The sequence below is a fragment of the Dreissena polymorpha genome, chromosome 2, assembly GCF_020536995.1.
Source record: "Dreissena polymorpha isolate Duluth1 chromosome 2, UMN_Dpol_1.0, whole genome shotgun sequence".
NCBI classification, from domain to species: Eukaryota; Metazoa; Mollusca; class Bivalvia; order Myida; family Dreissenidae; genus Dreissena; species Dreissena polymorpha.
Window position 1 is genome coordinate 148,647,559 of NC_068356.1, and position 13,405 is coordinate 148,660,963.

The 13,405-nt window shown below is 37.1% G+C and overlaps 1 protein-coding gene across 1 annotated transcript in view; it reads left to right on the top strand.

Annotated features, from left to right (window-relative positions):
- The window catches only part of LOC127870185 (multiple epidermal growth factor-like domains protein 6), a 22,887-nt gene extending 10,000 nt beyond the window's left edge, over positions 1-12,887 (top strand). The window contains exons 5-15 of the mRNA XM_052412841.1: positions 405-504; positions 673-759; positions 2,141-2,277; positions 2,503-2,614; positions 3,102-3,201; positions 3,581-3,680; positions 4,723-4,938; positions 5,499-5,678; positions 9,097-9,963; positions 12,212-12,498; positions 12,546-12,887. Of these exons, the coding sequence (XP_052268801.1) occupies positions 405-504; positions 673-759; positions 2,141-2,277; positions 2,503-2,614; positions 3,102-3,201; positions 3,581-3,680; positions 4,723-4,938; positions 5,499-5,678; positions 9,097-9,963; positions 12,212-12,498; positions 12,546-12,887 (2,528 nt within the window). The remainder of the gene's footprint in view (positions 1-404; positions 505-672; positions 760-2,140; positions 2,278-2,502; positions 2,615-3,101; positions 3,202-3,580; positions 3,681-4,722; positions 4,939-5,498; positions 5,679-9,096; positions 9,964-12,211; positions 12,499-12,545) is intronic.
- The last annotated feature ends 518 nt before the right edge of the window (positions 12,888-13,405 follow it).

A 13,405-nucleotide genomic window follows, 5' to 3' on the forward strand; every position in this document is an offset into this window, starting at 1 on the left:
TAAACCAATCGAGTTTTGGTACACTTATCATTTTATATCAAAGTGCTTGTACACTATATTTACTTGAGGTCATTGAAGTATAGCCTATATTTAAAATATATATGGAGATATGCATTAGTTATACAAGTTTTGGCTTTTAATTTATTCAAGCCAAGCAAAATAGATATGGGTTTTTAATGGTTCAAATGATCCCTACATTAATTATGAGCTCGGATTGTTTGCTTTGTTTAATTGTTCGGGCGCATGTTATACTAGTTATGTATGTCATTAACTGAAAACTAGTGAAACATGTCTTCAGGCTCCACATAGCTGATATTGTTGTTTATAAATCGAAAAAAAATATCATTGAATAATCATAAAACGCCACTAACATACTGCTGTTTGTATAATATTTTATATTTCAGATGCCGTTTGCTCTGTCTGTAAGCCAGGATGGTTTCTCTACCAAACCTCATGTGACCAGTGTGGTACCACTTGCGTATCACCATCAAATGGAACGGCGAGGTACGTTACACATGAAATGTTGAAATAGTTTTTATTTGTAAATAAACATGGTACAGCTTGTAGTTCTGTTGTTGTTGTTTTTAACAAACCTTTGTCATCTTTTAACTGTAACAATATTTCCAGCGTATCAATCGGCTACGGTTCTATTTTAGTTTTGTATATTTACAGGTGTGACCCGGTAACCGGTAGTTGCTACTATGGATGTCAACCAAACTACCACGGTAGCAAGTGTCAACGACTCTGCAATGTAGCCAAGTATGTTTTAGAAACACAGTCATAAAGACGTGAAAAACATGATTGATGCTTAGGGCTTATTTCAGCAATTTGGTAAAATCTTTTTTTCACATTTTGCACAAGCTTCAAATTTTAAAGACGTCGTACACCAGATGTCTCTCTTTTAAATAGCATGTATCCATTTATCATCATCATCATCATCATCATCATCATCATCATCATCATCATCATCATCATCATCATCATCATCGTCACGTACCTTGCTTATGCTTGAAACGCGTTTTCAATAAAGCACACTCGCTCAAATTTCATCAATTTTATAGGAAAATATTTTACATTTTGTTAAATTTCTTCGTTTCAATTTCGCACCAAGCTATCGCGTGACCGTAAAAAGTTCTAGAAAAGGAAAGCGTGATATTTTAAACATTCCACATAACGGAAGCGATCCGCAGCGTTTCTAAGTAAATTAACATTCAAATGATGGTTTTATGAACCATATAGCTATCGTCAGTAATGCTCTAGTATCAATTTAAATGCGGATTTATAGTAAAACAAGTGAAATAAGTAAAAGTGTTTACAGATACTATGTATGGCTTACAATGGCTTTAACTGCATGCATGTCGATAAGAAGACAGGTATTTCTAAAAACATGTGTTATATATTGAAAGTAACTGGTAGTTGGCTGTAAGTTAAGTCAAGACAGTTTTTTTTTTGAGTCATGGTGACATTATGATGGACAAAGTTAACATTTTGTTGGATTAATTAAAGATTATATTTGGTTAAGTTGACAGCAAAGATGGTTTGATTTAACATTATGTTTGGTTAAGTTGACAGCATAGATGGTTTGATTTAACATTATGTTTGGTTAAGTTGACATTTGTTGGGTTAAGTTGACATTAGGGTAGGTTATGTTAAGATTATGTTGGGTAAAATTTACACAATGTTGGTTAAAATTGACATAATTTTGTAACTTCATACCGATAGTAAAATAATCCTTCATCGAACACTTGAGGTAGTTAGCCTGTAAGTATACAGATCTTTTCATCAACTTAACGGCGTCTGTCCACTCAGTAAGGAAGTAACGTAAAATGTTTGCAGTCCTGATACGGTGACCATACAAGCCTCGTTCTGGAACAACTGGACTTCATGCATGTGCGTAAAATGTCGCCCAAGATTAGCCTGCGCAGACCGCCAAGTCTAAGCAGGGACTAAACTTTCCGCCCACACTGAATTTTAGTTTAAAATAGACTTTCTTCAAACTAAAACTTTCATAAGAGAGGAAACTGTCTTCCTTGATAACTTGTTGGACTACACAGGCTAATCTGGGAACAACAATTTAGGAACATGCAGTATGCCCAGTTTTCACAGAACGCGGCACATACGCACCTTGAATACCTTACAGCTGCATCACCTGTACCTACAACGAGCCCTCAGACAACTTGACCTGCGCTGTCTGTGTTGCTGGAAGATACGGCCCCTACTGTATATCATGCAACAGTAACTGTCTGAGAGACACCGGAGACATATGCATTCACAACGGTAAGTAAATACAACAGTCAAAACATGCTAGCCCTAAGTCGCGAATGGCGCCACTATAATAAACATAAAATTATCTTTAATGAACGTAGATTGTATTTTTTAAACCTAGTTTTTGTAAGTGTTAAAATAATGGACAGAAAAAAAACTAACATGTCGAAGCAAGTATTGAAACAGACCTTACTATAATAGACACGTGTTATATATATGAAGTTTTTTAATATCTAGGTACATGCTTAGACGGATGCAGACCGGGTTACAGGGGTGATAAATGTGATGTGTCATGTGAGGCTACACTCGGTCTTTCAAACTGTGCCGTGTGTGACAGATACCAATTTGCGTAAGTGGTTGTGTTGCGAACGTTTATGTACTGGTTTATTTCAGCTAACATACTTAGCGATCTTTTCGACGGTAGGTTTATGGTTTACTCAGTTTTATTACATTAAGAACATAATTTCCAGATGTTGCTGTTTTTTGTATTAAAAGTATATTATTAAAAAGTTGTATATGGATTTAAACAATAGACGTAACAAAAATGACAAAGAAAATACTACATGCTATGTTGTATAAACTTAAAACGTTCACTATCCAATAAATTACGAGACGGTTACACGCTTGAAAAACGTGAATACATTACAAAAGAATTTGTTTTCAAATTTCAAATGCGAACGTTAACAGATAGACAACACGAAAGACAGACAAACATGTGTGCTTGTTCCAACCAATTTAGTTTATAACAAACGCTGCTGTGACAAATATTTTTCAAAGCACAAATGTATAAGGCCGGTAGCAACAAACCATGCAATGCTTACTTATTCGTCTTACAGATGCACTGTTTGCAAGCCTGGGTTTCATGGCTCTCAATGTCAATTACCATGCGGAGTCAACTGTGTGGCGGTCGGTGGCGCAAGATACTGCAATATATCGGTATAGTTTCCTTAATATTGTACGCATAATTCATACCAAATTATTATAGATATTATAAGAAAATTGAAAGCAGTTCCTAATCATGATTTAGTAATGCTGAATAGTCAGTGAACGATCCTTTGGTAATGCCAATAACACGAAAGAGACAGGGAATATGTTAATCACGGCACGTAATTTCTTTCTCTTGAAACTTGAATAGACATGCATCTTTCTATGTCTATTTGATACGACATGAATAGCACATTTTTAAAATAAGTACACACAAAAAGTTATATACAAATATAGGTGCATCCACTGGTAACAAAAAAACAATAAGCAAAGGAGAAGTGCAGTTATAACTAAAATAACACAATTTTAAAAGTTGTATCGTACATTTAAGGACGGCACATGCAGAGACGGTTGTATGCCTACCTACTACAGACACGACTGCAGTGGATCTTGTCCGAACTGTGGATACGACGTTTGCCATAGAACCACCGGTAGGTGTGCAGTTTCATACGGTGTACTCTGTGTATTGAATTGTTGACCTCTTGTTGAAAAGGGCGAGTACCCGAGAACACGATATGAAGGAGCAAAATCACGAAACGAGAACAGGACAGCAGATATTACGACGCGACATCGCGCTATAACCTTCATTATATGGGGTTCTCGCCTTTGTAATCCTGAGGGCGACAGTGCGAGACGAAGAGTGGCCCTAACAGTTACCCCATAGAACCTGAATATTATCAATGTTACTATTCGATTTACAAATTATAGATTTGGTTAGGTTTACTATTTCGATTCTAATAATGTTTCTTTGTAGAGTCTCTTATTGATGGTTTTATGTGTCTTGGCTTGAAATATCGAAAGATTTACATGTATTGTTATTAATGATGTCCATTATATTGCTAATATTGAGGAGGTTCATTCAAATATTACTCAATCTAATATCATGAAGACTTAAAATGACAATAACAACTTAAATTAAGTATCAGAAAAACCGTAATGTTATAAAAACATATCAAGTTTATAACTTCTCAAAAATAACATAACGGCAATCAACAAATATATTAAAGCTTATCTAGATCTTAACAACACAGAATTTGATGTGCGAACAACGCTGAACAAGAAGTATCACTTATACTGTCTAATACGATTACGTACTACGCGCATGATGTTCATTCCTGTAATGTTGGATAGTACACTTCGTTAAAAAATCGCTTTTATACGTGAAGAATCAATGTAGGTCGTATATGTTTTCGATATGATTATGTACATTACTTTGCAATAGTATTTGAATCAAATACAAATAATGGATGCATTTGAATACAACACTAGCGAGAGATAAAATGACAAAAACTGTGTAAAATTGAACACACCATGCCATTAACACAACCTACATGCATGGGATTATTCCAAACTACCAATACAAATAAGCTGTCGAATATCAACAATTACAATTACCCTGATCACGGGATTGCGACATGTCGAATAAACCGTTAGAAAAAACTCATGTGTGTCCCTTATGTATTTCCACTAAAGGTACCTGTTTGAACGCCATCTGTGACAGCGGCTTCTACGGAGAGACATGTAACCAGTCCTGCCCTGTTAACTGCGGTTCGGATCCGAATGGCAACGCGTATTGTAACTTCACTTCCGGTGACTGCACGTATGGCTGCCGGGACGGCTACTATGGAGCGAAGTGCACGCTCGGATGTTCCCAATTCTGTAAAAGAAGCCCCGCAAATACAGAGAAGGGTACGTTTTTTAATAGAAAGTTTTCATTATGTCACAAATCTGCAGTGTATGGCATTTCAATGTGCGCGATTCATTTTTTTAATTAATAATCGCCAGAAATGTTCTTCATTTTCTTAACAATCGTCTTTTCTTTCATGATCGTACATAGCTTTCGATTTACCAACGGATGTTTACCTATTTTAAGGTTATTGTCTCCATTTTTCCTAGGTTATATTAGATTTATGCGTCTCGCTGTTTGTCCAATGTCCTATTGACATTCTAGCGGAACAGCTTTTGGTATATAATGTCTTCATTAAACATCATAGAAACAAGTAAACCTCTTGTTCTATTATTAGAAAAAAAACAGTTCGATTTCATCTGAAAAAAAGGTTTGTTATTGTTTATAGTAAAATAAATATTAATCCAGTCGATTGTTAAAAATAGTATATATATCAGTGTTCTTACTCGCGCTATTTCAGATAATACGTCATATACCATCCCCTAGACTGATAAAATATTTTGTTATCATTGACTAGTCCATATACCTTATGGTGACATAAATCTTTCTTTGCATACGAAAGGTCCCCTCTGCAATCAAGCCACTGGAAATTGCGTGTATGCGTGTGAGCCTGGCTCCTACACGCCGACATGCCGCGAAGTTTGTCGGTCAAAATGTGTTGACAATACATGCGACATCAACTCTGGAACGTGTGCAGAGTGTGATAAAGGCGCAAACGCAGGTGTCCTGTGTCCAACCGGAAGTAAGTGGCCAATTATGCTGTCATCAAAAAATATTTGTTTTTAGATTTAATTCTCGTTTTATGCTACAAAAGAATGATGGTATTTTATGAAATTGCGAAATAATATTTTGATCTAGTTCTCAATTTTAATGGCTTTTAACACGTGGCTTTGTTGTGTGAGCTAGTTTAGACGTGTTTGTTTATGTTGTTACAATTTGCTGATATAGAGCTTCCAATAAAATGTGATATAAAATATAGAAATTATAACTCTTAATTATAATAGACTTTAGGTATAACTACGCTAGTTAAGCATATGAAAGTTAAATTATTCATGTTACATATTTGATTAACCTAAATTACATACATTCTACTAAGCAGTACTTACACCGATCATAATTAACGGCTTGATAGTAAAATGTTTTGTTGTTGTTTTGATCGACACTCATACATACGTAAACGTTAAGATTAACTAACTTTTTTTAGTAAGATAACGTTGCTTGATAGGAGAGTTTTGCACGTGCTTTCACAATGACTTCGCCGTAGCTTTAGTGCTTATTAGTGGTGTGTAACCCAGAGTGCTTCCTAACCATGCACGTGTTTTGCTTCCTATAGATCACCGCTTATTAACGATATATAATCATAACACATTTCCTTTGTGGTCTGTCTACCTTTCGCAAACTCCGTATCAATTAAAATCTTTAATTTCATAAGCATACAATCATAATACGAACTAAACTTTACATACGTTGGTAAAAAATGCTATATTTCCTTGCGTAAAATATTAAATTGTTTGATAAATACTGAAGCTTAAAATGTGCGTCTTACTTCGTATTTATTCAAATACGCGTTTTGTATGCAATTGTTCAAAAGTATGGATGTAAGATGTAGTTACGGGTCTTTGCTTAAATGTGTATTATTCTGTTGGTCTTATTAGTATGAAATATAGCTGTTCGGGTCTTGCCTCAATAAAAACGACTATCTCTCTTGTTCTGTTCTGTTCTGTCTTTTCGTCCAACATTTTCATCCATCATTTTTCATCCATAGTTGCTTTTGAAATATCATCATATGCCACACGAACAAAACATCATAATGCTGTACAAAACACCAGCCTTTCATGACATCGACACATGATACGCAGTTTCAATGACGTAATGCACACCTTTTTTCACGTGATACAATAACTTTACCACGTTATAGTTGCAAACTACACATACACACTTTAATAATGTTAAAAAATAATAATAATAATGTTGCCATTAATATTCAACACCAAAATACGTGTATGTTTCAGTAATATTGTATCCGCATTCCAATGTCTAAATATTTGTTATAATTGTCAGATAACATTTGTCCTGTAAATGCGATATGAATTGAAAGTATGACTTTGTCATCGATCGAGCGCCATGCGGAAGTGGCACGCATGCGCGGTTCCAGTACATGCGCATAGACTGTGACTTCCGGTTAAGTGATGTAAACAAGGTAAGAGCATACTGCTATTTTGCGATATTTTAACTATATAACAAATGGAAATTATGTTTTACTTTGGTGTGTTGTTAAGTTGTTTTTACGGGGGCGTGTCTTCTTCTGTTATCATGATAACCTTCCTTTTAAAAAAATCAATATGTTCAATCGCCCTAAAGGTCATCGCTACAATGTTGTTGAAAGAGACTTAAACTTAGTCGGATTTGTGTTCGTCGATTTTCACCCATAAATTAGCAAGCGTAAGTATTTAGACTTCATAGACCATAGGTTAGATTGTTTGATATGCTGAAATTCAATCGGTTTTATATTTATATTTATTTTGTGTTTCCTCGTCGTTTGTGTAATTCATTGCTCATTAATTGATTGAATATGTAATACACTGAAATCATATCATGTTAAGAATTGTTCTCTAGTAGAATCGTATTTTATTTTGAATATTGGACACATAATATATGTGTATAGAATTAAATGAATGAATATTAAAAGACATGCTGCATGCGTTTTGCATTCCTGTCATTGATTTTGCTGATATTATTTTGTATTTTATTGCTGTTTCAAAATACTTGAACAGTAAGTGTCTTTATGTCTGTATGTACACAACATATCATTCGTATACTATGATCAAAATGTCTTAAGAATATCTCAGTATTTTCTTCATCGGAGGCTATAAATAGTTAGAAGCAGTAACCCATTTTCCTGTAATGCTATCACTTGACAACGAAGTCCGTTCCCTGAATAGGCTTTTCGACGGTAACATGATAACTCATTTGTTAATATGCTGGCTTGTATATATAATTGCAATAAATAAGTACTAATATCATCACATATACTGATTGCATGAGGATGGGGTGAACTGGTACATATCTAGTTTTATACCATGTGTAACCGCTAGAAAACATTAAATATCCTGTACTAATATATTTATTTCTAAAACAATTCAGCGCTATTAACAACATTAACTTATTTTTATAATATTGAGATATTAACTTACCTAGATAATCAAGTAAAATGTAAGCAACTGCCTTATTGTCATGTTTGTTTGGTTTTTTTTCATCTGAATGTGCCTTTCATACCCAATATATCTTCCACTTGACTCCTGAAAAACGTGTACTAATTTGACGTAAATTAAGTTCATCTGTAAAAAAATAACAGCAATAAAAACAATACACAAGTCATTAAGGAGGGTTTATGAGCACAACATTGTAAAAACAATATTCGAATCGTCCGAATTCCCATTGCATTCTTCATAGTCGTACAGTCTTGTACTAATACCTTTATGTATAATTAAATAATCCGCAAGGACCCCTTGTTGAATAAAACAACATCTATAACGCATGTATTTTTGGTTCTTCGCGCAGAAGTATGACAAACAACAGTTTAAAGCTTTAAATTATTCAATCGATCGCAATATTCACATTGCATGAAGTCATGTGAAGATGCATTACGTAATTTCAGTTTTAAATCGATTTTTCTTTTCAATAACACATTTATTAACTAACGTTCGCTGAAACACTAGCCATCTATCACAAATTAAAATTTGAAACATACATGGCGACAATACGGATTGATGATTTGTCAACAAAAGATAACTCTTACTCATAAGTAAAGTATATTCAGCTAGATTTCTTCCCCTTTCATATATGAACATATGAAACTACACATAAGCATGCAAAAATATCTTGCAATAATATATTTATATAACATTCATATGTCATATTTAACAAATTAACTGACTTGTGCAGCAAAATAACAAAGAAAGCGATGTCAGCGTAATTTTCTATATTAACATCGAACACGGCAACAGTTCTAATATAATAGCATTGACGTAATTAACACATCTGGATAACGCGGTAATTAATAACCTAAGGTGCATCAATGATAAATTAACAAAAATGCTCAGATTTCAACACATTTAACGCGGGTTGCCATCATGACGCTGTGCGTGTTTGCTTTTCAGCGTGCAGTGTGGGTAAATTTGGGACATTCTGTAATGAAGATTGTCCCGGCGGCGCTCAGTGTTGGAATCGAACCTGCAACCGCTACACCAGCACTTGCATTGGGTGCGTGGTGGGCAGATGGGGCGACATTTGTAACCGCACGTGCCCAAACTGCGTGAACGGACTGTGTGAGCAGAGCACCGGCTTCTGCCAGCTAGGATGTGTCAATGGTTACTATGGCGACAATTGTAACTACAGATGCGACGACCGATGCACGGTGTGTAACCGAGTGAATGGAACCTGCGAGGTGTGCAACGTTGGTACATTCGGTGACACGTGTCAGCGTAACTGCAGCGCCAACTGTGTTTCTGACCCTGGGCAGAATTTCAGCACGTGCGCGAAAGAGAACGGTGGCTGCACTAGCGGCGCATGCAAGCCCGGGTTCTTTGCCCCACACTGTGGCCTGACATGCAGTCAAACCTGCGCGGAGAGAAGCCTCGATGTGCAAGTGTGTGAAATAAATACCGGGGACTGTGTGTACGGATGTGACGATGGGTTTTATAACCCCACGTGCGCCCATCCATGTAGTACCACGTGCAGGAATAAACGATGCGTGAATGCCGGAAACAACTGCGTGGACGGGTGTGTCGATGAATACTACAACTTCCCGACCTGTGACACGCAGTGCAACTCAAAATGTGTCAACTCCACGTGCGATGACGTCGGTGGCGCCTGTAGCTACGGATGTCGCGTCGGTTACTATGGAAACCAATGCCAGTTGACGTGTCCCTCGAACAACACTTGTGTTAACTATACGTGCGACAGAATGCTCGGGTATTGCAGAGAATGTGACCTGCCTAAACCCGGATTCCAGTGCAGAGAGGCTGGTAGGTGTTGGCACGGGAATCAGAGAAAACAACCGCGCTTTCATTAGTGCTTGCATGGCGCTAATCTGCTTTTCGTCAACCATGCTTTGTTTAACTCTATAGACAGTTCAGTTTGACATGTGTTTTATTTTAGCTCTTTCTTTTACCAATAACCTATTTAATAGCTTAGACTAACCTTTTTTTATTGTTTATCTGATTTTGCTTTCTCAATGCCCGTTTTGTTTATTTACTCGATACGCTCTACTTCCAATGTAAGGGGAATTAACTTACTACAATTGCACTAATCTAACCTCCATCTCATTTTATTCCATTAAGTATATGAGCTTCGCAGTGAAACACGGGGTTTCATGCATGTACTGAACGTGTCGTCCCAGGTTAGCCTGTGTAGTTATAATAAAACATTTTACCAAACTCCATTCAGTCTCTCGGTCGTTCTAGGACCAATCTAAATTACAGATAACCGCTTAGGCAGGTGTTTCTGTTTCTCAACTGTTCAGAATATAGTTTAAAACAAATTCATAAATTTCATAACCACCACTTTTTAAAATTGTTCAATAATTAAATCCATTTTGCACAACCATTATTAATTTCTACGACAAAACTAGGGTTGCTATTTTTTATGGGAGTTCAAAATACCACAAAAATACATTCAGTTTGAATCAAAGCTATAATTGAATTATTATTACTATTAAAACTAGATTGAGGTTATCACTTTCGCAGCCAAAACATAAAATACCTCATTAAAAACCTCCAAGAAAAATGAAGACTTATCAATCCCGGGTCTGGACTTGTTTTGGAATTGTTAACAACAGTGAATGGGTAAATTCCCGCGTGTTTTTTTGTCGTGAAGTTGTGAAATGTGTCTGTCCGTCGGATGTACGTCTACACAAAATGTCTTCACCAATGTGACGTCATCAATATGTTGTCATCGTAACTGGAAGTTTAACAGCACAACATCCGCAATGCAATGCGAGGTAATCTACACACATTTAACATTAATTACCCGCCATTGAAGTGCCGCATATGAGACAATAACAAATAGGTGTAAGGGTTTTGTGTAAATTTCATAACATCAGAGTTATAGGAAGGAAAATATCGTACATTCTGATATTGATCTATATTGCTGTATCCGGCACTGCAATGAGTTGAGTGTGTCCATACGATTTTTCATCATATTTAATAATCCATTATTTTCCTGAAAACCAGAATATAATTAAAGGGGACAGAAAATAACAACTCAGGGGAATGTATCAACAAGCGCTACATAAAAATTCAAGTTTCTACACTGTGTATGAGTGTCGAGTATAACTAACCACGGTAATCCGCAGCGTAAGTGCGCAATATGATTATGGCACGCGTCGTGCAAAAAACGATCTTATGGCATATGCGTACAGCGAAGCTACAGACCAGCCTGCGCATGCATGAAATCAGGGTCCATATTCACCAACCCATTCTTAGACTTAGGATAAAGAATACTTTTCGACTCAATAAAAAACCCTTAAAATAGTGATTTTGTCATTACGTATTGTTCTTAGCAAACAATATGTTATTATTCTGTCAATCTAGACGGTAACTAAGTTTCAGAACATTACAATTTATATACTTTATTTCTCAGACTATGAATCGGTTGGTGAGTACGGCCCCCGACTGGAAGTATCCTTTCCGCTTCTTACACGGCCGCGGTCCAATAGCGGACATGGGAGCCCATGGCAGGACTGCGCAGGCTGTTTTGAACCTACGCTGGCAGTATATAACATGAGAACCATAGTTTAATTGATTTCCTTTCAATTGATGTATGTGCCTGGAAACTATGTTAATAACTGTGCGTTCGTACATCTGCGCCGTGTCGTCTTTTATGTGTCTCTGATATAATACACTATAATACATTAATAAGTCAGCTTCTTCTCTCAGTTTTAATTGAGTAAATTTTTATAAATATTTCAAATTGATTTTTGCTATATTTGTTTAATCCAAAACATATTTGAATGACATTTTGTTTTACTAAAAACGCTAACGTCATGTGGAGTTTCCAGGCTAACTATATAATCTACAAAGCGGACATAATAAATTGGTTAACAGCTCGCAATAATTACTTCTGCTGCAATGAAAAAATTTAACTTATAATACACGATCAAAATAAGATGAGTAGCTTTACCTCAGGTAATAAAAATTATTTTAATTTCTAACCATATATGCCTTATTTCGGAGAAGAGGATAATGTTAAATACTAGGTATTTCTTGGTTTCAGCATGTGATGTCGGTTTCTATGGTAACTTCTGTACCACGCCCTGTCCAGGGGGTAGCAACTGCTCAGGGAGCACATGTGAGCGATACACGGCGAGTGCAAAGGGTGTATCAGCGGCCGTTATGGCGACCACTGTGAGAGAACATGCCCCAACTGTGCTAGTGGCGTCTGTGATCAGACTTCCGGTTTGTGCCAAGGCGCGTGCGTGGACGGCTATTTCGGGGACAAATGCGACACCCCGGTGTGGAAATCGGTGCACGCGCTGTGCGCAGTTCACTGGAGCGTGTCTGGTTTGCCATGTCGGAGCTCACGGAATTTCGTGTGAATTCAACTGCAGTACCCAGTGCCTCCCGTTGTCTTCTGGTATCATTTCCTGCAACAAGGTGAGCGAAACTGTGACAGCAGCGCATGCGTGCCAGGATTCTATCGACCCACGTGTACCTCGTCATGCAGTTTGAATTGTAAGGATGTCGTCTGCGAACTTCAGAGCGGAAACTGCACAAACGGTTGCAACGTCGGATGGTTTGGAAGGTTGTGTGACGGCAACTGTAGCGCAAACTGCGTGAACCGGAACTGCCTGGGTGCGGCGGATAGATGCCTGGAGGGATGCGTGCCCGAAAAGTACGGTCCACAGTGCGACATTTCATGCAACTCTAACTGTTTTGACAAGTGTCTGTAATGTCACCGGATACTGCACCCGCGGATGCCTGCCAGGGTGGTACGGCGACATGTGCGACCGGATGTGCCATTCCACGTTGCACGGATGGACGGTGTGGCAGGGACGCTGGTGTTTGTGAAGAGTGCATCAGACCAATCCGTCACCGCTATGTAGAAAATCCGGTTAGTATTATGAGATGTGATTTGTGACGTCGAGGTCATTGTTAATTGCGTTCAAACGAAACATGTGTTCCCATAATACACAAACGTCTAAATACAAGGATTGTGTGTTTATTTTAATAAACGAAAACAGGTCACACGTGGTCTAGATATTTGTTATGAAGATCAACCGTCTAGCTTAACCTTCTCCGCATACGCTTGACTTGCATCATCTAAAAACGTTACTTGAACATTACAACGATAACGAAACATTGAAGCACCAAAGCAACATTGTATTAAAACCAATGTGTGTGCGTGTGTGTATGTGTGTGTCTGTTTTGTAGATTTACAGAACAACAGCCTTTGTATTTATTTGACGAA